This window comes from Lissotriton helveticus, chromosome 3_1, assembly GCF_964261635.1.
Source record: "Lissotriton helveticus chromosome 3_1, aLisHel1.1, whole genome shotgun sequence".
In the NCBI taxonomy this organism is placed as follows: domain Eukaryota; kingdom Metazoa; phylum Chordata; class Amphibia; order Caudata; family Salamandridae; genus Lissotriton; species Lissotriton helveticus.
In genome coordinates, this window is record NC_136061.1 from 92,474,797 (window position 1) to 92,500,328 (window position 25,532).

General features: G+C 46.8%; 1 protein-coding gene and 1 long non-coding RNA gene across 3 annotated transcripts in view; one reads left to right on the top strand and one right to left on the bottom strand.

The window, feature by feature from the left end:
- MNT (MAX network transcriptional repressor) overlaps window positions 1-15,783 on the bottom strand; it is a 183,659-nt gene extending 167,876 nt beyond the window's left edge. The window contains exon 1 of one of the 2 annotated variants that reach the window (XM_078679303.1): window positions 15,582-15,783. In XM_078679303.1, the coding sequence (XP_078535429.1) occupies window positions 15,582-15,654 (73 nt within the window). In that variant the 5' untranslated portion in view covers window positions 15,655-15,783. The remainder of the gene's footprint in view (window positions 1-15,581) is intronic. The other variant, XM_078679304.1, reaches the window with a different exon arrangement.
- Window positions 1-25,532, top strand: part of LOC144822148 (uncharacterized) — a 175,591-nt gene that overhangs the window by 131,876 nt on the left and 18,183 nt on the right. The gene's annotated exons all lie outside the window — the stretch shown is intronic.

Here is a 25,532-nt window from a genome sequence, read left to right on the forward strand (position 1 = left end):
GTGGAGTGTGTGTTTGCGTCGCTAACATGAGGAAAGCTACCCCTGTCGATGTTCTTCCAACTCCCCCCACTCCCCTCACCCCCCCCAGTTGTGTGTGTGCAGCTGGTAACATTGTAGGACCCTCCACAGAATTAGCTAGTTTGCAGTCTTCCCTTCCTCTGCATGTCCTCTTGTGAATAATTTGAGACGCCAAGTCCGCTGTCGAGCTTGAATCATTGTACAGAAGGACTTTTTTTGCAGAGACTGAAAATGAAACAGTTCAAGCAGGTTTCAATGTGACCTACCCATACAGCAACGCTACTATAGCCTGAAAGCAGGGCGACGGGCACAGCAGTCACAGAAAGTGTTGACTGCTAGGCCCTCCCCTGCATCCTTTACTTTGCACCTTTGCAAGGACTGTCTAACTGTGAATACACAGATACTTGAGAGTAGTTTTAACCAAAATGAGTTGCAAACGAGATGACCCACACAAAGTGAAAGATGCCTTGAGTACAGTGCTTCCACAAAATGTTATAGGCCAACTTTAAATCCGAATACAGGGCTGGTGTCATCCAGCTCAATCAATCCAGGATTTGTAAAGCGTGGCAAATCACCCATGAGGGTCTCAAGGCGCAGATTTGTAGTGTAGGCAGATAGAGTGATTTACCCAGAATCACAGGATGATGACGCAGAGACTCGAACCTGGTTCCCAATGGCTCCCAAGTATTATGCCACATCCTCCAACAGACCCTCCCCCACCCCCGCGGGCAGAGATATAAGCTAGCTCCTCCAGCATATTCAGAGTTTATCTTTTACTTCTAGGAGCACTGAATACCAGTGTTGAAAAATTACAAGTGCTAGATATCGAGTCCTTGGCGAACTTGCTTCCAAGAGTGAACATTTAAAACCAAGGGCTGAGAAGAAACTCCAGCTTCAGCCCGAACTCCTTGGTGGGAAGAGGTTGGAAGCAACAAGCCAGCAAAATCAGCTGCTGCTCAGACAGATCCACGTTCTTCTTTGTGTGAGGCCCCTAGAGCGGTCATGCTTTACCCTGTGACCCGATAAGAACTGACCTGCACCCAATGATCACAGGACGCCCATGTGCCTAAACCCTGCATCTTCACATCTCTCTGCACTTGGGGATCAGACGAGGCCCATGTGCCTGCGTTGTTACATTTCTTTCCGTTCGCACTGATCACACGACGCCCATGGCACAGAGCCATGGATCACCACAACTCTCTCTCTGCATCCAAAGATCACATGTGGCCCGTGGGCCTGGAACCTGCATTATCAAATCCTCTCTCTTCTCCCAGTGGTCACACCGGGCCCGCATGCCTGCACCAAGGGTTCCCATCTCTCACTTCACATGAAGTGTGCCATCATTATGAAGGGTCCAGGTGCCTGCGCCCTCAAGTGCTGAACCTGAACCAGCACCTGAGGATTGCGAGAGGCATGCGTTGCCATACTTTGACAAGAAACAAATGACAGCGCGACACCCATGGGCCTGGCAGCTGCTGCTTTCGCCTTCAATACATGGATGATCGGCCCATCAGATAGGTGTGTGCACTCACTACTTCCTGCCCTCCCAAGTAGCCATGGACATTGGCTTCTGCCACTCCTGTGACCAGCAGTGACAATGCTTGACAGAGCAGTTACCTTGTGTGGTTCCCATAGGCCACTCCAAGACAAACGATAAAGATTATCAGGTAGAGAACTTCAGACAAAGTGAACACTAACTAGCATGCACTGTGTTTCGCCTGAAGCTGAACATTACCCTAATTGATGTGGTTCTTAAGTTCAGGCTACAGTTCATTACAAAGTTCCCTAAGAAATGCAGTCGGGAGATAATGTTATAAAACGAGTTAAATAACTCTTCATATCACCTTTATAAAGATGTTTCTATTATACTGCTTAGAAATTCTATTTATTGCAAGTGATAGTCGCACAGCCTGATCCAGACACTGTACCCACACCCCCGTCAATTGTAAGCCTTGATCGCTTGACTACTCTACCACTTGTAAGTCAAAAGCGAACGAAGAGGTACTTGGCAGTTCAGTCGCTCACAGTGGAACCTGGTTCCTGGATTTCTAAAGACAGCTGCAGTCCATGTCACAAGGACTGTCAAACTTCCCTCGAGTCAAACATGTCCTGAAGATCGGTCCTGAAAGTGCCTGAAAATAGTACCTGAAGTCAAAACATAGCTAGAAACCTCAACCTCCCACTTTCTTAGACTGTTTACTATTGCTTCTGCAGCATTTTTCCAAACGTCAATTCTCATTCTACCACTATAAACCGTAAATGACACTGATGAATCATTGGTATTTGGAAAGAAACAATGTAAGTTCCTGACTCGTTTGTTTATGAAGCCGAGGACACAGTGTACTGCTGAGCTGCATAAGCGTAGGCGAGGCTCGGGGACTGCCGGATTTTGGTTCCGCATGCGGAGCCGCTAACCTAACTTTTCCACATACAAATACGACTTATCGCTAAGCACAGCTTCTGTCCGACTGCGTACAGCCAACACATTCCAACCTCGGGGAGAGGAGAATCGTTTTCCACGTACGGTTCGCTGCAGTTCACCAAATTAAAAAAAAAAAAAAAACATTTTATAAGTACAAGAAAAGGAAACTGAAGGCAACAAATTGCCAGTAAGTGGTTTCATAGCCAGTGAGCGAGAAGTCAGAATGTGTGGGTTGTGCTAAAAAGAAAGGTTAGGAAAACCTTTCCCACCAGACTGCCAGTTAATTACTAACTCACAAGCCAGGGTTTGAAGTCTCTGCAAGAGGCGGCAGCGCCTGTGGGAGTACCGGGGAGGTCAAAGTGTTCTCTCATCTGAGATGGAGGAGTCTGCCCTATTTCATCGTGTTTTACCGGGCTGTTTACCCCACGTTTTCATTGTTTTATTCATTAATTAATCCAAACGTAAAAGAGAATCGTCAAGGCACATGATTCATTCAGGAAACAATTTCAGGGTATAGGCCTCCTATGAGAACACTTCTTTTTGCGGCGGCGACCGGCCTTGAGCTCCGTTTAATCACCCCCCTACTACCCTGGTGATATCTACCATCATTCTTAAACCACAACCAGGCCCATCACGCCGTATACCACACACTTCTCAATCATAATCAAGACATGCCTCTATTCAATCTCCATGGGCCACAGATGTTTTCATATTTCTTTAACCAGCGACTACGCTCGTTTAGGTCTTTTTTGGTCAGTATGCACCAATCCATTTCTGAATACCAGTTCCCTAGTCCAGTTAATATGCGACTACCGTCACCTCTCTATGAGTAACCAAGCACCTTACTGGCTCTGAGCAGGCGGGTCATCAACCCATTTTCCCAAAACCAGTTTCACCCACCAAGATTGCCCAGCTCCGAAGACTGTGTTCACACATTCCCATACTCCATTCTAAGGGCTCCCCAACTTGGCACACTCCTATGACACCTTACAGTTTTGTTGCTGCACACATTCATAAACAAGTGTTCTGAGGCAAACTCCTTACAAATTTTCAGCTCCACTGGATGGACTGGAACTGAAAAGCTGGTTGTAGGCCTGTGGTCTCCCCCAAAAAACGAAGACATTTGTGAAACTGGAATAGGGCTCTACTTCTGCACACCCTGATTTGCGAGGTCATTCCACATGGTGTAAACCCAGGCAAATACATAGATCCTTAAATAGTGTTAAGTGTAGTCTTAAATTCAATGGGGAGATTTCTACAGCAAATCACGTTATTTCATATTGTAGAAGAACTAATTATACGTCTTCTTTTGAACTCTTAAATGCTGCACTTTTTAGATCGGAGATGGGCAGACATGCTTTATAGCCTCAGTAGGAAGTTCCAAATAAATAACTTTACATTCATACAATCGAAATCGTGCCACTTTACCTGGCTGGTTTTGAGGTATGCCGGTTTTTGGTCGGTGAATACATTTTGCCAGGAGGCGGCTATCTCTGGAATGACAGGTTTTTATTAAACTTCAAACCCAGGTTTTAAAAGTCTGGTACTAGTAAACAAGCTGTCTGGTCCAAACTGAGGGTCAGATGGTGGAGCGGAAGCCCCCATTAGCTAGTCCCACTACTGAGAGAGAGCAAAGACGTTGCCCCATTAAAGTGGTAGCGACAACTCAGTCAAGACAGCTTAGTCCCAAAAGCCTTGAGCACATTGTAGTATCGAAGATTGTCTCAGCGTCTCCTAGTAGTGGTCTGTCTAATCAAATGCTTCAATGTGGGCGATCCATATCACCATCAACATTCATCGCGCAGGCCTATCTGCAGCACATAGCTGAAGTCTTTGCCCTCTTGCAAATCTTGTCTGGACTGGCCTAGAACCAGACGTGTTTTTTGTTGTTCCATTGCTGTAACCTCCTCTATGCCAGTCAGACTTATGCAAAACGCTGTCACCACAGCTTGGTTTCTCTAGAAACAGTAGAAAAAAGAGACATATTTATAAGCAATTAAGGAGATGTGGTCATTGGAAGGTTTGAGGAGCCACAGCTACAAACTGGCCAAATCCCAAGAAAGAACATTTTTATTAAAGTCCGCCTATATTCCATTTTTTAAAAGCCACTAGACAAAACTCAATGTGCATTTTGTGGAAAACGATTGACCCCCGACACCTTATTAGGATAGTAGGCTTCCTTTCTCTCAAGTAAACTGAAAGCGAAACTGAACCTATCCCAACCGAACAAAATTCCGAATCCAAGCACGTAATGGTTCTTGAAAACAGATATATAGAGAATCCTGCTTAACAACTCAAATACAAGCCTGATTTCAAGGAGCATACTCCCCTTCAGAGATTCCAAACAGGTCTTAGAGAATTTCCCCTGAAACCTATTCCCCTATGTGTCTCAGCAAACACAGCAGGGCTAATGACCCATGAGGAGAATCCATCAAAGCTTGTGGGCCCTAAAGCAACAGGTACGACAACCCAAACCGATAAATTGTCAGTTATTCCAAATGTCATCATGAATATGGCCACTCACCCGATTCCCCGACCACTTGAATTAGCCAGGATCAGAAAGGTGAAGGAGTTAAAATACCTGGCCGTGTTCTGCTGATATGAAGTTATACCCGAAAGCAAGCAGCTCTGTTTGTATGATCAGTCATGAAGAGCCCGGAAATGGTTTAATTGTGTTGCACCAGTGACTGTCCGCAGTTCTTATTAGGACATTTATCTGCCCAGAATCAAACAGCTTCTACCACAAGCATCCAGCTGTATCGTTTATTCTAGATGGTGAAGTGTACCCATCAGGGGGACATTTACACATCAATCTATCTACTGCATGAATAGCCTGTACTTTCAACTGAGCCTCCAAGCCAGCAGAATAGGTTGGGGAGTCAAAATCCTAACAAATTCCAGAATTTGTGACCCCTAATCTTATACTAGCGGCAATAACATTATTATTCAATTCACATCAATCTATTATTCAAGAGGCTCTCATAATGTCCTAAATAGAGGTAATTATTAAGAGTGATATACAACCTGGGTCCAGTAGCAGGCAGGCGTGGATTGAAAAACGCAAGTAAATGCAAGGATTCTTTTATAGGATAACGGTACATCCCACTGCGTAAAAAACACGTAGGTGAGCTTAATCAGTTGGAATATTGCAGTTTGGGAATTTAAATTCGAGGACAAAGAATAGATCACTTATCAAATCCTACATAATCTGCGGAAGGCCGAAAGGCAGTTTAACAGTTTGGGTCTCATTGAGCCATCGAGCCTCAGTGAGTGCAGAAAGCTTATTGAGGAATGGAATCCATCTGCAACATCTGGAAACCACCCACTGTGCTTTGGTCCTGGACTTCAATGTTTACCTGCCACCAGTCAACCAGAGTGATTATCCAGAAACGTTAAAACTTTTAAGTTCCTATCTCACTAAGGCTAGCAAAAAGAACAGATCAGTATAAAGAAGAGACACTGCTTACACTCTGTTCTTATATGCTGGTATTTTAATAACAGACCAGATATATCTTTGCTTGATCAAGCAAAGCTGCAAGCCTGGAAATCTCTTTTCTTGCCTTGGTTCCCGCCGCTACTATCTTCATGAAGGGGAAGTGAATCCAATACTTTCTTGATCCAGAACAATCTTTTCACACTTAATGGCTGCACTTTTCAGACGACCCCACCCCAATACCTTTAGGTCTGGCAATCGAAAACCCTAATAGACTATGTATTAATCAACTAGGAGTTTTTGAACTAAATTATCGACATGCCTATAACTAGGAAAATTGAGTCACTATGATCTATTGTTACTTTATGTATCCTCTCTCTTCCACTTCTTCTAGGGTTTTGCCGCACAGAAGAATGGCAGGGAATCTAATCTCATAGTACAATCTGGTGGGAATAAAAGTGCGTAAACCAAGCCTACAAGGATAATCCAAGTTTGATCACTGTTGAGAAATTTTAAACAGTGATGAAAGTAACAATCTGTTGGAGATGGGGCAGTAGGGCCTACAAATAGTGCCAGGTTCAACCAATCGCTAACAAATGTAGATAGGTTTGATGATGAATGTGCAAAAATGAAGCAGGCACTATCAAAAGTTCTATGGGAAGAGGGGGAAGCACTCCTAAAATCCCGGACACATGAATACAAGAGACCAATTGAATATGCACTTGTATAGCGCATGGCTACCCAAGGGCATCCCAGCGCTTATCGGGACACCTTGCACACCTAATCTGCTCATGGAAAGAGGAAGATTTTAAGCGGAAGGAGGAAAGAGAAAGGTTTTAAGCTGCTTCCTAAATTTAAGATAACTAGATTCCAGTCATAGATATTCTGGAAGCTGGTTCCAGAACTTGGCTGCATTATAGGAAAACCGCCGACCCCCAGTCATGACCGCTTGATCATAGGACCGCTTGATCATAGGAACTACGAGTAGTCGTTTGTTATTGGATCTAAGAGTTCTGTTGGGGCAGTATAATTGCAGCATTGACTGCAACAGTGAAGAACCCTTTCCAGAAATCGATCTATAGACAATACAAATAGCCTTAAACCTAATTCTTTCCTGGATAGGGAACCAATGCAGCTGACCAAGAGCAGGTCTGGCTGAAACACGTTTGGGCGTGTTCATTAGAAGACAAGCTGCACAATTCTGAACAATTTGCAGTATCTTAGGGGTTTCTAGTGGAGCACCCAAATAGACTGCATTCGCATAGTCAAGGTGAGATAATATGAGTGCCTGGACCAAAATACGTCTGGCGTCAAAATGAAGAAGGGGGAGAATCTTCCTTAGCATCCTTAGTAGTCCATAGCAATTTGCTGCGACTTTGCGAGCCTGTATTTTGAAATCCAAATTACAGTTGAACCAAATTCCCAGACTCTTAATTAGTTTCTTAGGGACAGGAGGAGAACCTAAGCAACTAGCCACAACAGATCTATGTTCGCAGGGGTAGTGTGGCCCAGGAGCATAAGTTCTGTCTTTGCTCCATTCAGCTTTAGGAAAGACTTGTCCATCCATTCAGATACCTTCACAAGGCAGGAAGTTAAGCCAGGCACAGATTTATCTTGCTGACTGAGGGAGACCACCAGCTGAGTTGTCCACATAGGTGACAACGTGGATCCCCCACGGAAGCACCACATCTGCCAGAGATCTCATGTAGATGTTAAACATGGTGGGACTTAAAGAAGATCCCTGGGGGACTCCACACTGCAGAGGTATCTGCTCTGATACGGCATCCTCCTCGTAGACAGAGAAAGATCTGTCTTTGAGAAAAGACTGCAGCCATCTCAGGGCGACACCTGTCAACCCTACTTCACTGAGACTTTGGACCATAAGTTGATGGTTAACAGTATCAAACAAACATAAGAAATTAATTGCACACCCATCTACGAGCATGGGAAGCCCTTAAAAACGTACTTAGAGAAACGGTTAATACCGGCTGCTGGAACAAGGTCAACTGGGGTTGCAAAGGGCCTTCAATACTGGTCTCAGTTATCTCAGCCGAATGGGTCAATCATTTAGGGGCAATATACGAAAATTTAGCACCATTTGTCAATACAGCTGCTCTACCCAGTTGTGACCCTGATCAAAGTAAGGACACTTCATTTCAAGAGCAAGACAGGCTCACGCCTGCAGTTGCCTCCAACAATAGGAAACGGACAAATAAACTCACAGAAGAAGAAATCTGAATAGCCATCTTTTCCCAAAAGCGAAATAAGATCAGGGCCTGAGAGAGTCCCATGCAATATGTTTCGGAGTAAAGCATCTCTGTGGGTTCCTGTATTAACAGCACCATTTAATGCAGATTGGATAATGGTGAAGGTCCCAGCTACCTGGTCAACAGCAGTCATAGTGCCCCTCCATAAAAAGGGGCCACAGAACGATTCATCTAATTACTGTCAAATCTCACTGCTTGATAGTGCTGGAAAGATTTATGGAAAGACAGTCGCCTCCGGGATGGAAACCTGGGTTTAGGTTAATAATCCACTGTTACCGCTCCGGGCGGGCTTCAGGAAAGCCCATAATACAATCGGCAAGCATTGATATACAATATGCATCATAAACAAATCATTATAAAAAATACAGCGTTGTATACAACGTTCATAGATCTTAAGACAGCATTTGACTGGCGATTGAGCTAACTTATGGCAGTCTCTCAACAATATAAATCTCACGTGCGACCTTGTGAAGGCTGTACAGATGCTACATCAAAACAACACAGCCTCAGTTGGGTGCATGGTAAAAGGATAACTGATGCCAAACTAAGCAATAGAAAGCAGGTATGACAAGGTTGCATCTTGGCGCTCTTACTATTTATTTAATCATTTCATAAACAATGTTGGGAGAATAACATTGGACGTCCCTTTCATTGAGGGAATAAAATTCCAATATTAGTGTACGCAGATGATGCAGTCCTGCTTTCCTACAACGAACTGTCAATGCCTAAATGATTGGATTACTTCAAAACCTACTGCACAAAAAAAAAACCTGTGATAAATAAAATGAAAACAAAATTTATGATAGCAAATTGCAGGAACCCCCTGAAGACAACCTTCAAAATAAATAGTAGTTGCCTGACCAGAGTCCATTTCTTTGACTACTTGGGAAACAGACTCGATGATAAGTTATCTTGGTCCGAGCAAACGTCCAAAAGCGAAGGTACCCTGCTCCACTATAGTAATGCAGTACATATATTTTTCCTCAAGTATGGAAGGAGGCTAGTTGCCCTGGCAAAAGGTGCTTATCAAATGATAGCTGTGGGAGCTAGAACATATAGCGCATATGTTTGGGGGCACAAAAACCCAAAGGAAGTTGGTATGGTGGAAAATAGATTCTTACGTTGTCTTCTGCGATTTAGGCCTCGGACCCCAGTGGATGCTCTCAGGGTCAGACTGGACATGAAGTCAATCAAACCACTTTTGTCTCTTAAACAAATTTTATATTGGGTGCGAATCTGGACAAAGCCCAACTTAGAAATGTATCGAAAAGCTGTCTGTGAACTTTGGAGAGGTGACTACATCCCAGTGCAATACTACATACAGGGTAGTGCTGATCGGATGCCATCCATATCAGCACTACCCTAGATGCAGCTTTGCACTGGGATGCCGTCAGTATAGGCAGAACTGCACTGAAAGGACATTGCCTATGGATCCCCCGAGCACTGAACCAGACTGGACTTTTTTGGGAATGGCCATCAGTTATTGGAAGAGCCCGAGTCTGAACTTGAATTAGGATGTGCAGAAGTGAGTCAAAGTGACACTGTACTAAACTGTTTAGCTAGTGCATCAAGGATGCCACTAACAATGCCATCTTCCAACAGCAGCCCCACTGTAGGAACTGGGTCTTGGCATAGAGGGCAATCCTTCAGTAGGGGAGGGGATGCAGTATGCGGCCCATGGATTAGGAATATCCAGCCCCTCACTAAGTAGACTCTTTACTCGGTATGGCAGTTTTATAGAAAAAAGGTTGAGGTTTGACCGGCCTTCAGGGTAGGGGGCAGGATAGCCATCGTTTATAAACATGGTTGAACTTGCCGTCTGACTGGCAGCCCTGTCCCAGACTGTGAGAATACTGCCTTTTCCACTGAGTTCTCTCCAGTCCTCACCTTCTCAGGTATCCTGATATATCGAACCCCGGGTCCCTCAGTGAAATTCTGTAACTCACTATCAGACCTGGCTGCAAACCTGGCTAGTTCATTGGCCAATTTCACTTTACTGGGGGATTTTAATCTCCATGTTGATGACCCTCTTCAGGCATCTGCAAACGAACTTACTAAGGACTTAGCAGCCTTCCATCTTATTCAAAAAATTAGCGAACCCACTCATATAAAGGGTCACTTATTAGACCCCATTTTTTCGAATTTAGAGGATCTATCTGGAGGGAAACCCATTCCTGTCCCGAGGTCAGACCATTTTCTTATTCCTCTCATTTGGTCACCACCCCATTTGGCTTCATGTTAATTCCCAACCCATTCAAAAAGGCGTCCTTGGTCCAAACTTTCAATCGAACAATGGACCTCAGTATTGGAAGAAACTAAACCAGCGCCCTCTTTAAACGTGGTCACGGCCAATGACAATTTTAACAATTGGGACCAAAAATCCTTTGATGTTCTTGCTCCCGTAAAAAGCATCAAAAACAAAAGGGGAGTCACCCAAAAACCCTGGTATTCTTCTATACTACGGGGCCTGAAACAAAATTGCAAAAAACTTGCGAGTTTGGAGGAGAAGCTTCTCACCTAATAAGAAAAAATTATATAGAGAAAGCATTCATCATTATAAACCCAAAATCAAGGCAGCTCAGGCAGACTACTAAAATCTTAGCAGCACCCAACTCCTCTAGTGAGATTTTTAGTATAGTTAAAACTCTCTCCAAAGTTCCCCCTCCACCTGTCGCCCCCGATATTGCGGGAGCTCAGTGTGATAAGCTAGCGGAGTTTTTCTTGAACAAAATAAAAATTATCTATTCCTCATTCCCCTCCGTCAAAAAGGATTTCTTAGTTCCCCTATCTTTTTGCAACCAGGCGACTTTGGACATAATCCCGGCAATGGAGAGGCCTGTTTTAGAATGCCTCCTATCCAAGGTGAAGAGTGGCTCACCCAAGGATCCTGCCCCTTTAGGGAAACTTAAACAGGTAGTAGGCGTGGTCTCGCCTGTGATCTTAGACCTTATTAACATCTCACTCTCCTCGGGGGTAGTGCCTCCTTTGTGGAAGGAAGCCATGCTAAAGGCTCTGTTTAAAAACCTAGTCTTGATCCCTCCGACCTGGGAAATTATCACCCTATTTCTTTGCTCCCTGGGGTAAGTAAAATTACCGAAAAATATTTCAATCTAATATTATCATCTTACTTGGAGACTCATAACCTTCTCCAATGGACCCAGACAGGTTTTCGCCCACTACAGGGAACGGAGACGGCCCTTCTCTCAGTAGTGGAAGAGTCAAGAAGGATAGTAGACTCCGGTGGCACCACGGTGGTCCTCCTTCTTGACCTCAGCGTGGCCTTTTATCCATAAACCATCAAATACTGATCCATAGGCTCAGTAAATTAGGTATCACTGGAACTGGCCTGGCATGGCTACACTCTTTTCTTAACAACAGATCCTTCCAAGTCTTTGACAATGAAGTCACCTCCAAAGGGACACCCCTCCCGTTGTGGATTGCCGCAGGGATCTTCCCTAAACCCCACCTTGTTTAATGCTTATACATGCACCCTCGCTGAGGCAGTCTTACCCGTAGGAGTTCACTTAGTCACCTACGCAGATGATACGCAACTGGTGATTGAGCTCAATAGAGCGGAAAGTTCCCCTCCCTGCCTTCGCCTGTGCCTGGAAGAAATTGCAAGATGGATGAGCGACTCTTTCCTAAAATTGAATGGGGGAAAGAGTGAAATTATGATCTGGGTAATCAACCTCCCCATGACTTGATTGAAATATGGCCTGCCTCATTGGGTCCATTCCCCACTCCTAAGACCCAGTTAAAGAGTTTGGGTGTATGGATCGAGCATGAACTTACATTTAAAACTCAGGCTCGGAAGACGGCTGCCTTATGCTACAGGATCCTTAAAATGATCCCGAAGGTCCTTCCTCTCCTGCCTTTTCAGACTAGGAAAATGATGGTCCAGGCTCTGGTTCTATCTAGGCTGGATTATGCTAATGCCCTCTATTTGGGTGCTCCTATTGCCACTCTCTCCAAATAACAGACTACTCAAAACTGGGCAGCAAGACTCTTATTGGGCATTCCTAAATACCACTCTGCTACATCTGCCCTGAAACCCCTTCTCTGGCTGCCGGTTCAGGAGAGCAGCGTCGGATTGGTAAGGAGGGCACTCGGGCAATGCCCGAGGGGCCGGTGTCTGAGCTCCAGCTGTGGGCTGCTTTTTTGAGCAGCCTAGGGGGCCGATTTGGGCGGTTTCTGAGTTGTTCCATACCAGTGCCCAGTGGGGATCTGAGTGGCCTTTCTGGAGGTAGATGGGCGTCCATTACCTCCCTTTTACCAACGGGCCGAGGTGTCACTCCTTTTGTTTCGCTGGGCCGGCCCATTTAATGTATGCATACTGAGGAGGCCTGAGCAAAAGTGGCCTCACTTGTCTTCAGGTGTGTTTCACCAGTATAAACTAATCCCTGCATTTTTGTAACGCCCCCTCCCCCCCCCACACACACACACCTTTTTTATAAAATTTCGCTGAAGCAGTGTTTTGTGGCAATGTAATATGCAAATGTGGGCCACTTTTTTTTGTGTGCCCGGGCCGATTTTCAATCCCAATCCAACCCTGCAGGAGAGAGTTAAGTTCAAATCCTTGTGTATTGCTCATAACGCTTTATTTAAAACTGGGCCCTCTATTCTTCATAGTATTATCCAGCCTTACGAGCCCACCAGTTCCCTTCGTTCAAAAACAAAGAACCTGGCCATTATCCCTAGGATCAGGAAGACCAGAAGTGGAGGCCGATTATTTTCATTCAACGCTGCCAGACTCTGGAACTCCCTTCCCTCCGACCGGCGTACAGAATCCAACCACCTTTCCTTTTGTAGATCCCTGAATTCTCTTTCCCAACTGAGTGACCATCGCGCCGTTGCTCTTATTAGCACTGGGGTGCCTCCGGGTAGCCATGCGCTATATAAATGTTTTTACAATTACCTCTTGCTGTGAAAGAACCTTTAATACTTGTGCGCGCAGGGCACACGCCTGCTTTTCGAGGAAAGATGTCCATCTAAAAGAACAGGCTGCTTTGGACCGACCATCTGATGCCCATCTGCCTATGGGCGAGTCGTCAACTGGCAGGTTCCATGGCTATTGGTGTATCTATGTAATGCCAGCACTGCAAAGGAGGGAGCCCTGCATAGGGAAGTCACGTGTCTGCGACAACAGCACCCCACTGGAAAGAGCCTTTGCCATAGATTGCAATCGGTAGTGTCTACCCGGGCGTCCCTGCAGTATACTGGCCCTTTATTTGAATGTCCACCCGCCGACGAGAACGTCACCGCACTCGTCGGCCCGCCGGCCGCGCGCTCCCGCGGCGCGAGCCTGAACTTGCAGCGACTGAGGCGGAAGGGCTGAGGATTCCCTCGCTGCAGAGCAGGCGGTCGAGGAGGCGGGGCCCGCGAGCACGTGGCATGGGCGGGGTTGCACCACGTCACAATGCCTTGTAAACCCGCTGTGGCAACATTCCGGCCGCCTCGTGATGGGCGGCACGTGACCCGGGTGGAGCCAGGCGCTGCGTGTCACACTGACCCACACACCACAAGAGCCGTGCCTTGGAGATCGGGGGAGGGGGTGCTTTGAGGCGCCTTCTGTCTAGCTACATGGCTGGAGCCATGCAAGTACACGCAGGCTGGCACGTAAGCATCATCACCTGCAGGAACAACGAAGGAACCTCCACTGTGAGGTGTTTCACAACTGATGCAGTGTGCCTCAAGCCGCCCCACCCTAACGAAAGCACGACTGCCCTGTGTAACAATACGATTCCCCCGCAGCTCCGAGGCTGGCGTCGTTGCAGCGTGAAAAGATCCTTTCCCACTCTGTGTAGCCCCGGGAAGCCTTGCTGCAGTGCGGAACAATGCTGCCGTCGATGCGGGGGCAGTGCTGCAGTGCAGAGTAATGAGTAACACCGCACTTGGGAGAAGCAGGGTTGAGCAGCATCCCGTGTGTGGGACATGCCCTCGCTCCAAATTATGGAGACACTACTGCAGTGTGGCGCTGGGACCCCAATTAGATACAGATTACACGGCTGGAGAATAAAAGCCCACTATTAACAGGGTACCGCAGTGGAGCGCAACCCCCACCCTCTGATGAGGAGGGCATTGCAATGTGCAGACACAACCTCAGTTCCCACTGTTGCATCGTAAAACAATGCTCTCGAAGCGCCCTGATACAATGTAAAACAATGCCACCAAATGAGGGGCGGCATTGCCCCACACCTCAGCGAGGACGCTACAGCGTCCACTGCCAGTGCCTTCAGGAGGAGAGCGCTGCAGTGTAGACCGATCTCTCCTCCCTGCCTCACACGGAGGGCACTGTTGCACGGATACAATCCCTTCTCTAAGAATGAGACACACACTGGACTGGAGCATAGGATTCCCACCACTGCAATGCTGCAGTGTAGAACCCTCACACTGACGGTACAGTTGCACGGAAACGACCCCTTCTTTAAGAGACACGCAGTGACTATTCCCCACCACTGTGCACTGCTGCAGTGTAGAATCCTCACACTGACGGTACAGTTGCACGGAAACGACCCCTTCTTTAAGAGACACGCAGTGACTATTCCCCACCACTGTGCACTGCTGCAGTGTAGAATCCTCACACTGACGGTGCAGTTGCACGGAAACCACCCCTTATCTAAGAAAGAGACACGCAGTGACCGCATTCCCCACCAGGACACTGTAGAACCCTCACTGACGGTGCAGTTGCACGGAAACGACCCCTTCTTTAAAAATGAGACACGCAGTGACTGCCGTCCCCTCCAGTGCACCGCTGCAGTATAGAACCCTCACTGACGGTGCAGTTCAAAGGAAACGAACCCTTCTGTAAGGACGAGACACAGTGACAGCATTCCCCACCAGTGCATTGATGCAGTGTAGCACCGTCACTGACGGGAAACGACCGCTTCTTTAAGAAAGAGACACGCAGTGACAGCAGTCCCCTCCAGTGCACTGCAGCACCCTCACTGACGGGAAACGACCCCTTCTTTAAGAAAAAGACACGCAGTGACAGCAGTCCCCTCCAGTGCACTGCAGCACCCTCACTGACGGGAAACGACCCCTTCTTTAAGAAAGAGACACGCAGTGACAGCAGTCCCCTCCAGTGCACTGCTGCAGTGTAGCACTCTCACACCGACTGTGCAGTTGCACGGAAACAAACCCTTCTGTAAGGGGGAGACGCACAGTGAAAGTATTCCCCATCAGTGCACTGCTGCAGTGTAGCACCTTCACACTGACGGTGCAGTTGCACGGAAACGACCCCTTCTGTAAGGATGAGACACAGTGAAAGTATTCCCCACCAGTGCACTGCTGCAGTGTCTGCAGTCAATCAGATCCTTGCAGCCTCCGTTCATTGCATGTGCGGGGATTAGTCTAGACCTGAGAGTCGAGTCATGCTGCACCCAGAAGCCCCCTCCCTAACCCCACTGGCACTGCCCCATCCCCCACGGAGCCCCCACCTTACCACGTGCTCGCTGCTGCTGCTGGGCCTGCCATTCCAGGAACATGGCTGCCTCCAATAGGGTCTCCAAGCTCATGTCTGGGCCGCTTGCTCGGCCCGGGGTGCAGTCAGCGGCCTCGGCTCCTCCTCGCAACCCTTAGCCCGAGCCCAGCGCAAAGCAGGGCGACAAGATGGCGGGGAGTGAGCACAACAAGGAGAGCCGGGGAGGGGCAAAGCCCGGGCGAGAGTAAGGGCGGAGCCTCCGCTGGGCTACAGGGGAGGGAGTGGAGAGGCGCTGACAAAACCTGGCATGGAGTGAGCAGGCGCTCCACAACAAGGGCAGCGAAAGTGCAAAACAGGCCTGCTCACAGCAGACGAGGGGAGGGGTTCAAACAGGGGGTATGAAGTGCTGTTACAGAGATGGGGTGGGAAGGAGGGTTAGGAAGCACTCCAAGGGAGGGGCGCGTATTCTGCAGAGGAGAAAACCAGAAGGTATACAAGGCAAACCATAACATAGGATTATTTAAATCACACCAGCAGTCTGCTGTCGTACCTTTTTTCCAGACTTCAATACGCAAAATAGGTTTATGGTCCTGATCTCAGATGTAGCTATAATCTAACTACAACACAGGGAGAGTGTTACCTGGAAACCCTTTTCCAAATCCTGGACTTGCCTGTAACAATTCAGTGCACTCTGAGACATAGTGTTATTTGTGTAGAATTGGAGCAATACAATACATAATATTATGGTTTTTCTGAACTGGACCAGTACCCCTGACAATCGGTCTGTAAAAGGAAAACCCATCATTGGAAATTAGGTGTTCAGAGGTATGCAGCTATCTGGCCACCCTAAATAGTGGCCGGTAAGCCTAATTCCATACTATTTAAATCAAAGAACAGAGAATGAGTTATAGAACTCGATCCAGATCCGTTTGATTGTACATAGAACTGTTTGTTGTGATATTCTGGATACACTAACACTTTCCAAGAAGTTGTGGGAAAAAAAAGGTATTTACAAAGAAGGGGCTTGTACGTTAAGGCATACAGCTTCAGACAGTGTCCGACAGATTATGTAAATAAGACGGACGCTAACATTGCTCGGTCCCTACAACTAAAATGTCATTAGAGACTGACACCCCCGTCGTTTTCACTAAGAAGAAAAAAGGCAATTACAAGGGTGGAACCACATCCATTGCCCAACATGCGGGCTAACTTAGCCACAGTGGAACAAGCAAGAGCATTCACTTTGCTGGTTCTTGCAGCTAGCTGCAAATCACCAGATGATTAGGCTACCAGATTAAAAATGTTTTTGTCAGTCACAGACTTTATTAAACTCTATATGAATGTCATTTGGGTTGCAGTATCATTCTCTATATTACACAGGATTACATTAAACTTAATTTAAGGTATGCAGTAAGGTATAAAGTAATCCCACTTCTTTTTTACCTAGACCCCTGGTTGCTGTTGTGGGGCAGTGTGTGGCCAAAGAAGCATGTTGTATAGTAATAGAGGAATGTGGCGCCAAAGTAGGTGTAGAATTACATGTGAAGTGGGTGTACAAGAGACACGTCTACCCAGAGTGTGAACTTTAGCAAGATTGCATATGAATCTGACATTAAAATGAATATCTTTCTACATGCAGAATGTCATACCAACGGTATAGTTAGGTGGACCAATTCTATGTCCGATATAAATGGTATTGAGTGGTAGGGGGATGGCTTAGTATGTATTTTATGGTTTTGCTACCAAATATCAGTGAGGTAGCTGCTAAAATGGTAGCATGTTAGTAGGAAGCGATAGAATGTTGTTAACGAATATCACACATCCATTTGAAGCTAGTGGTCACCTACCGCTGGTCAAGAGCTGCTTTAATTCGGGCATTTACTACATTCATCATAAGTGTATGGAAGAAGTGTTATAAGAAAAGCTTGAGACCTTTCCCCCAAAAAAATTATTACATTTACTGCAAGTGTTACTTATGTTTCTTTTTCCAAACATCTGATTGTTTTATTAGTGCAATTGTATGTATTGTCTATAAAATAAGTCTTTTGCCAGAATGTATTCCACTACACCGACAGTACATATTAGGCAAAAGACCAGACACCAACATGCGCACAACATGGCTACAGGCCATCTAGTTGGCTAAGCTTTGCCACTCCTACAGCCCAGCCAAATCCTTTCACCAATTCACTTATCAACTATTCAGAAAAAGTTGAGTTAAATGGACCACAGCCACGTGCAGAGAGCACTACATGAAGAGGATCTAATCTGCAAATATGCTTCCAACACCAAACAGCAAACCAAAGCCACGCAATGCACAGCTGTGCACATCAACATCGAGAAACAGCTAGTAAAATGCTTTGGGACACACATCAGAGCAGTAACAAGATCTAGGTGGGCTCAATCCTATGTAACCTGTTCATAAACAATATGTTTAAATTATTCTAACCTTGCTGTCACTGTCTAGTTTGACGCGCCCTTAAACCATATGAAACACTATCAAATGCAGTATCAACAGATATGTTTAAACCCTCATTGATAATCCCAAAATGTTCAAAGGCCAGGCAGATGTGAAAAGAACTGCACGACCAAACAGCATTGCCATACAAATGCACATAACACATTAATAATCTTTTAAAATACAAATTGTGTATGGTCTACTAATGAACTAACCTGTAGAAAATTTACCTTTTCCCTTTTAAACCTCTGCATCACTTCTTCTTTGTTCCTTGGGAAATTAACTGTTCATGTAAATGGGTGTTGGTTAGTGGTGTTTCCAACATCGTGGGCATTTTATTCAAACCCAGCATGTAGTTTACTATGTAATGAGACCATGCCTAAGACTGGCTTTTACAAATTAAGAGATGTCATGCTGAAAAAAAAGTATACAGGTTTATTTTAAAACATTGGGGGGGCTCATAGGACATCATATAGGAGGGTCCTGGAGAGTAGGTGGCATAACTAGATAAGGCGAATAGGTTACACACGGGAAAAAAGCGGCTGAAGCTTTTTTGTGTGCGGTGGCCCAGGCTAGTCTTGGGGCAGGTCGGATCTGCTTGCCACGGTCCCCAGGTCGTAGGTTGGAGGACTGCGGGATGCAGCGCGGAGGCACTGTATATAAGATAAGAGGGATTCAATATCAAGCTAGGGATTGTTGAACCAAATCACAAGTCTCTTTACATGTGGCTGTGAAGCCATCTCCGTTTTAAGCAACATGTTTGGGGGAAAATCTGCTGGAGGTTCATTTCTTGCAGCTGAAATCATTTCTGAGGGGCAAACCTCTGACGTGCAGGCAACGGACCGTGCACATTACTCATCATGGTCCCTCCGTGCCAAGGGGGCGGGCGTGGTTAGGTTTGAAACATTTTCCATTCCTGATTTGGATTCCATGTCAGGATTACGTTGTGTCCTGTGCCTTCTGCCCCAGACTCGCCCTCCTGCATCCCCGCCTCTCTGCTGCAGTTACTACAGCAGAGGTTTCTATTCTTTCATCCATTCCAGGTTTCCCTCAACCCCCGCCTTCTCGCGTCCGGTGACATTGTCATGTGCTTTTCAGCCAATCATCGGACGGGACAACACGGCGTGGTGCAGCTCCACGTGGGCAGCCGGCGCGTGACGCGAGTAGGCGGCGCTTAAGGGGGCTGTGGCGACTGTGACGTCCACCCCGGGAGCGTGGCCTCGGCATGCTGCTTTCAACAAACAGCAGTAGACAAACAACGTGGAGGAGGCGGGGCTTCCACGCTGAGGCTAGTGAAGTAGAAAGAGGACTGGTCACGCCCTGACTGCAGGCCCGAAGTCCATCTCAGATTCATTTTGTGGAAGGGTTGGGGCCCGCACGTCTTTAGATCACCGGAACCCTAAGGGCGAAAGGCTTGGACTGACCTCTGTACAAGAGCCTTCATCTTGTGCCAAAAAAAGGCAGTCGACCTAAGATTCGCTTGTAGTCTTACGTCTATGTCTGGTGCTGCGACAAGGGGGGCGTGGCGGATGCAAGCTGCATGTAGGGTGCGTCACTCTCCTCGTGGTGAGCCGAGGGGTGTAGCTACATGCTCAGCTGGGAAGTTGAATCATTTCTGCCTAGTCACGGGTCTCCTGCTACTTAAAGGGGCCGATCACACTCGTACTAAAGGCCTGGTATGGTAGGGAGACTGTTTAACAAGCATTTGCAATGCAGCAGGTCTTGCAGTTATGAGAGTTTCAGCCATTGACATTGTAAATAATGCATTTTATTTATGTTTTTAAAACAAAATAAAATGCATTATTATTTGCAGTGTCAATAGCTAAAGTGGCAGGGCCTATTTTTGATGCCAATCCAACCCTGTGCAAACCTATGGCATGTCTTTCAGTGTGAGGCACGAGCCTGGTCCCCAAGTAAGAAGGAAGGGTTATCCTCTTCATCAGCAGATGGGCCAGGACTGCTATGGGAGGCTGGGAGCTCTATAACTTGGCAGCTCTGGCTCTGAGGGTGGCGGGAGAGCTGAGCTGTGAGTGCAGCAGGGAGGGGGAGCAAAGGGCTGCAGCGCAGTTGGGGCAGGGCTGGCTCATGCTGCAGGCACGGGTGTTGTTGTGCTGCCAGTGGTGTCTGTGGCTAATAGAACCGCTTCCTTGGTGAGCTTGGCTACCGGCAGAGATGTGGAAAACCATCTCCTAGTGCGATAAGCGATGTTAGATATCTTAGACGTGTCATGCAATATTGCTTTGTGGAGACCGGTTCAGAGATCTTAAAGTAAGTGTTCATCTCGCTCCAAATCCTTTACCAACAATGTGTCAAAGCTGTGCAGTCTCACAGGACATGCACTGGGTTGCAGTCATTTTGAGAAACACTCAGAAGGGGCATAAGCCTGCTGCTTACAAACATGATGGAGGCCAGCGCCGAGCATTCAAAAGGCCATGCCTTTCATAAACAAATAAAATCCAACCAATGACGACCAGAACTATGAGGATATAGTGTTGTTGGGGTGTTTTTATTGTACTTTCAGTGACAAACACCTTTCCAGGATTGCTAGGGGATTTTACGTCTTATGCACTGTAAAGTTTTGTTAAATTCTTGCCAGATTGTGACCTCATTTTCTCAATTGCTGGAGCAAGCGGCCTGTGAGCGCAGCTAGCGCTACAAACACAATAATCTAGAAACGTTTACATAACAGCTAGATGCATTTGTTTCCTCTGAACAGTGGGGAGCAAACGTGTGCACTTCTTTGTGCCTACAGTGTGGAAGGAGGCACAACAGCAGGGCATTCATGCCGGAGTGTTTGGATATGTGGATCCCCCTGTGTGTGCGGGGCTTGAGGGCAGGCGGGCAGTGTCAGTGCTGCTGCATGGAGCAGCTCGGAGGTGCCGGGCAGTGCAGGGAGCTTTACTGAACAGAAAGGGGGCTATGTGTCCCTACTTCCTTCCCTGAGAGCAGCGGGGTTCTTGGGTGCGTCACTGACTCCCCTCTCTCACGATAAAAATACATTTCCTCAGATGTCCGGGCGTGCCAAGAGCTCGAGGTGAGCCCTGCTCTCGTTATGCCTGCGTAAAATATTCTCAGCATTGGGGACCAAGGGGAGATTCTTCTCATCGGGCAGTTTTCCAGCGTTCACTGCAGCTCGCCCACCGAGTCACTGGCAAGAAGTTTCCTCCAGGAGCCAGCAGCCTCCGCCTGCCTGTCTCTGCGCCTCCTCCCCTGAACAACGACTGAAATGCAGGACAACAAGGTAAGGGGGGAACGTGCTCGTATGCTTTCAAATTTAATATTCTAAAGGAAATGGGAAGGCAGCGTGTGGATTACTGTATCTGTGAAAAGATGTCTAGACCACCCCCAAACTCTAACCCTCATATCTCCTCCAAATAAACGTGTCTACTTGATACAGCTGCGCACTCCCTGGTTTTGGTCATTTATGCCAACTAAAAACAACAAGCGCGTGTCTGCCTGTAGTGTGAATGCGCGGTGGGAGCTTGAGAGACAGAAAGGAGACGCCATGCGGGCGCACACATGTACTGAAAGCCAAAATGAAGCGTGCACCGAGAGCCTGTACAACAGAGAGGAGATGCCATGCGCGTGTACATCGCCTGTCCGTGCGTGCGCATGGTATGTCTCCCTTCGCTAGCAAAACCGACAACAATAGTCTCGCCAAGGCGAAACAGCGCATGCGCTGCGTTCGCTAGGCGAGACCTAGAAAGGACGCACCTTGGGACTTGACTTTTACACTTCTAAATGTGGTTACGTACACTGCTGAAACAGAAGTTTTACCACAGATTTGCCTTCAGCTCCTTATAAATGCCATCCATCCTCCTGAAAAGAGATATGCTCCTGCTGTATTTTTTTTTGTGTGTGCATGGTATTATATAGCGCAAACTCGACCCGAAGGTAATGGAGCGCGTTACATGAGCGCCAGTTACGTTGCATAATGGTACATTCATTATTTTTCTTTTTTTGGGGCGGCTCGGGGAGATTACGTGATTTTCCCAGAATCACAGGATGTGGAGTCGACCTCAAGTCCTGAACTTTGCTTTCCCAGCTCCAAGGTCGGTAGTCTAGCCGTGAGACCACATCCTCTCTGCCCAATCGTCGCCAGCTATAATGAAGATGCTCCTGTTCTGAGTAGTCAGATGACTGTTCCAGGATTTCATTTGACAATATAATGTATTCTGGCTCCTGGTTTGCTTGTATAAACCCAGGCAAACACAACAATGATGGACAGAATGTGGATCAATGTCACACATTCACCCCAGTCCAAAGATCTGGGCCCAAATCCATCGTTTTTCCACTCCACACCACCGTGGGTTAGACAATGGCGATATGCAAATCAGCGCTGACCCTGTGCCCCATGGGAACAGTCCAGTCCGAACTACAAAAGCCATGTCCTTCCCAGAACGGAAACAAGCATCCGAGGACCGGCCCGGTTTCGAGGTAACACCTCTCTTCAGCCCGTCTAGCTTGATTCCAGTGGTGTGGAGTGCCTGGGACTCACGTCTGAGCATCCCCAGTACACTTAGAGCGGTAACTGCAAACACAACAATGATGGACAGAATGTGGATCAATGTCACACATTCACCCCAGTCCAAAGATCTGGGCCCAAATCCATCGTTTTTCCACTGCACACCACCCTGGGTTAGACAATGGTGATATGCAAATCAGCGCTGACCCTGTGCCCCATGGGAACAGTCCAGTCCGAACTACAAAAGCCATGTCCTTCCCAGAACGGAAACAAGCATCCGAGGACCGGCCCGGTTTCGAGGTAACACCTCTCTTCAGCCCGGCTAGCTTGATTCCAGTGGTGTGGAGTGCCTGGGACTCACGTCTGAGCATCCCCAGTACACTTAGAGCGGTAACTGCAAACACAACAATGATGGACAGAATGTGGATCAATGTCACACATTCACCCCAGTCCAAAGATCTGGGCCCAAATCCATCGTTTTTCCACTCCACACCACCCTGGGTTAGACAATGGCGATATGCAAATCAGCGCTGACCCTGTGCCCCATGGGAACAGTCCAGTCCGAACTACAAAAGCCATGTCCTTGTCTAACCCAGGACATGCGCCTGTCTGCCTTGTTGTTTGAGCGCGCGGTGGGAGCGTGAGAGCCAGAAAGGAGACGCCATGCGGGCGCGCACATGTACTGAAAGCCAAAATGAAGGGCGAGCTGAGAGCCTGTAAAACAGAGAGGAGACGCCATGTGCGTGCACATCGCCTGTCCGTGCGCGCACATGGTTTGTCTCCCTTCGCTAGCAAAACCGACAACAATAGTCTCACCAAGGTGTAACAGCGCATGCGCTGCGTTCGCTAGGCGAGACCGAAAACGGACAGTTAGTTTTTATTTTATTTATTTTACGAAGTTTCATATAGCGCAAACTTGACCCGAAGGTATCGGGTATCAGAGCGCTTTACATAGCACCAGTTGCGTTACATGAGGACACATTAATTTTTGGTAGGCCCGGGGAGATTAAGTGATTTGCCCAGAATCACAGGATGTTCAACGTCATTGCCGAGACTAGCCATTATGCCAACTCCTCTCCCAGGTTTAGTATTAATTAACAACCTCTCACTATTCATGAATGCAGAACTACTCTGATGACACCAGTTGTTGTTTCTGCTCCCATCCCCAATCTGAATTCAGAATTGGTTATGGAAGATTAAGTTAGATTCTATGAATGCTTAGAGTTGTTGAGTAACTGTTGCTTTCATGATTTTGCCAATAAGTGGTTAGGGATGGTTTTGCTTGCGGCAGTGGATTGACAGGTGTTTTTTTCCTTCTTTTCATTCATGGATTGTTTGAGATTTACAACACTTTTTCATCTTGTTCGGTGTTTAATACTGCAAAAGAAGTGAACGAAGATAAGATTTTGGTGGTACCACTTGCTTGGAAAGTATTTTTTGTCATAAATATCTTGAAAGCATACCTCAGTGTAACCCAGTTGACTGGGAATTGCCTACTATATGGCTATGATTGCACCTCTGGGTTGAGGATTACATTGCTCAGGATTCTTTACAGTTAGCACTGAAGTTCAAGTATGCAGGTGGGTTTAGTAATTTCAATGGGATAAGTTGTACTAAGGCATTGAATTTCTGTTGACATCGCATTTAGTAGTTTTCTAAACAATATGCAGTGACAAATCAGTTACTATAAAATATGGTGGCTCTATTTGAATTGTAGATTTTGAAGTATACTTGATTACATTAGTCTTTCCAGTCCAAATTTCGAAATTGGGTAGAATAGTAGTGTCAGAAAATAGTGGCCTAGGCCATCTAGTTGCTTAGCAGGCACATCTACTCTCCCTATTTCAGTGGTGGCAGGCATGGCTCGCAGGTGGTAGCTTAGGGTGGGATATTGTCGCCGGGAGGGTGTGAGGAGTCACACGATTGCGCCGCCGGTCCTCCCACTGTCCTAGTCTTCTGACAGGAAGCACAGCCAAGCCCCACTAACCAATCACAATACTGCAATGCAATGTTGTGATTGGTTTGAGCGCCGTGACATGGTGCTCAGCCAGGGGCTGGAGGGGTGGGCATGTTCTCCATGCAGGCTGTAGTGCAGCCTGCATGGAGAACAGGGAACGTGTGCATGGCTGGTTTATGTGGTTCCAGTGTGCAAACCACTCCTCCCCTGCCCTGCTCCGAGAGCAGAGCAGCCCCGCCTACCCGCCCGCCCGCAAAGCAGCACAAAGGATTAAATTATAACTCAAAGCTATTATCATTTTATGTTTCGTGCTTTGCACTGCTCAAAATTAGTGGGGCGACGCCACTGTCCTATTTCCCCTTCTGCCTTTACACCATCAACTCTACTTAGTCTAGAATACAATCTTTCCTATACCACTGTTAGGCTCCCACGTTTGTTCAAACCTGTGTTAATTTCTGCAACTACGTTTGCACCTAACACTGGTGGAAGACAGTCCTACGTATTTAATACTATTTCTGTAAAGACCTTCCTTATGTTACAGCTGCACTGTTTCCTTTCATGTCTTTTCTCCCATAGCACATTATCTTTTAGTGGTAATGAAGGACCTCAACAAGATGTCTGCTGGCCCCTTCGCCCCGTCCCCACATTCTTCCTGATCTTCATAATGAAACAATTCTGCTGTGGATTCCTGTATCCAATAGCCTTCAGATATTCCTCTCATTAGTGGTATACATTTGTTGCTTTTGCTTCCCTACCACTGAGATTGTGAGTGTAGTCTGTAGTTCTACGCTTTTCATTCTTTTTCTACTTTTGTTGACTTTAGCTCTCTCTGGCCTTCTCCTGTTTCCAATTCCACACTGTTCTCCAGTGAATAACTGTATGCCTTTTCAATGTAGCCAATCTGATTTGTTGCATTGTCCAACTTTTCTTTTAGTACGCTGAGCCTGACACTCTCTCACCAGGTAGATTGCACATACCATTAACAACTAAAAGCACTTTGTTAAAATAAACACAACCTCAAAACGGAGCATTGTAGTCATAACATTGTTATGGTATTTAAACCGTTCCGTGCTGCCGTCGGCCAATGGCCGACGC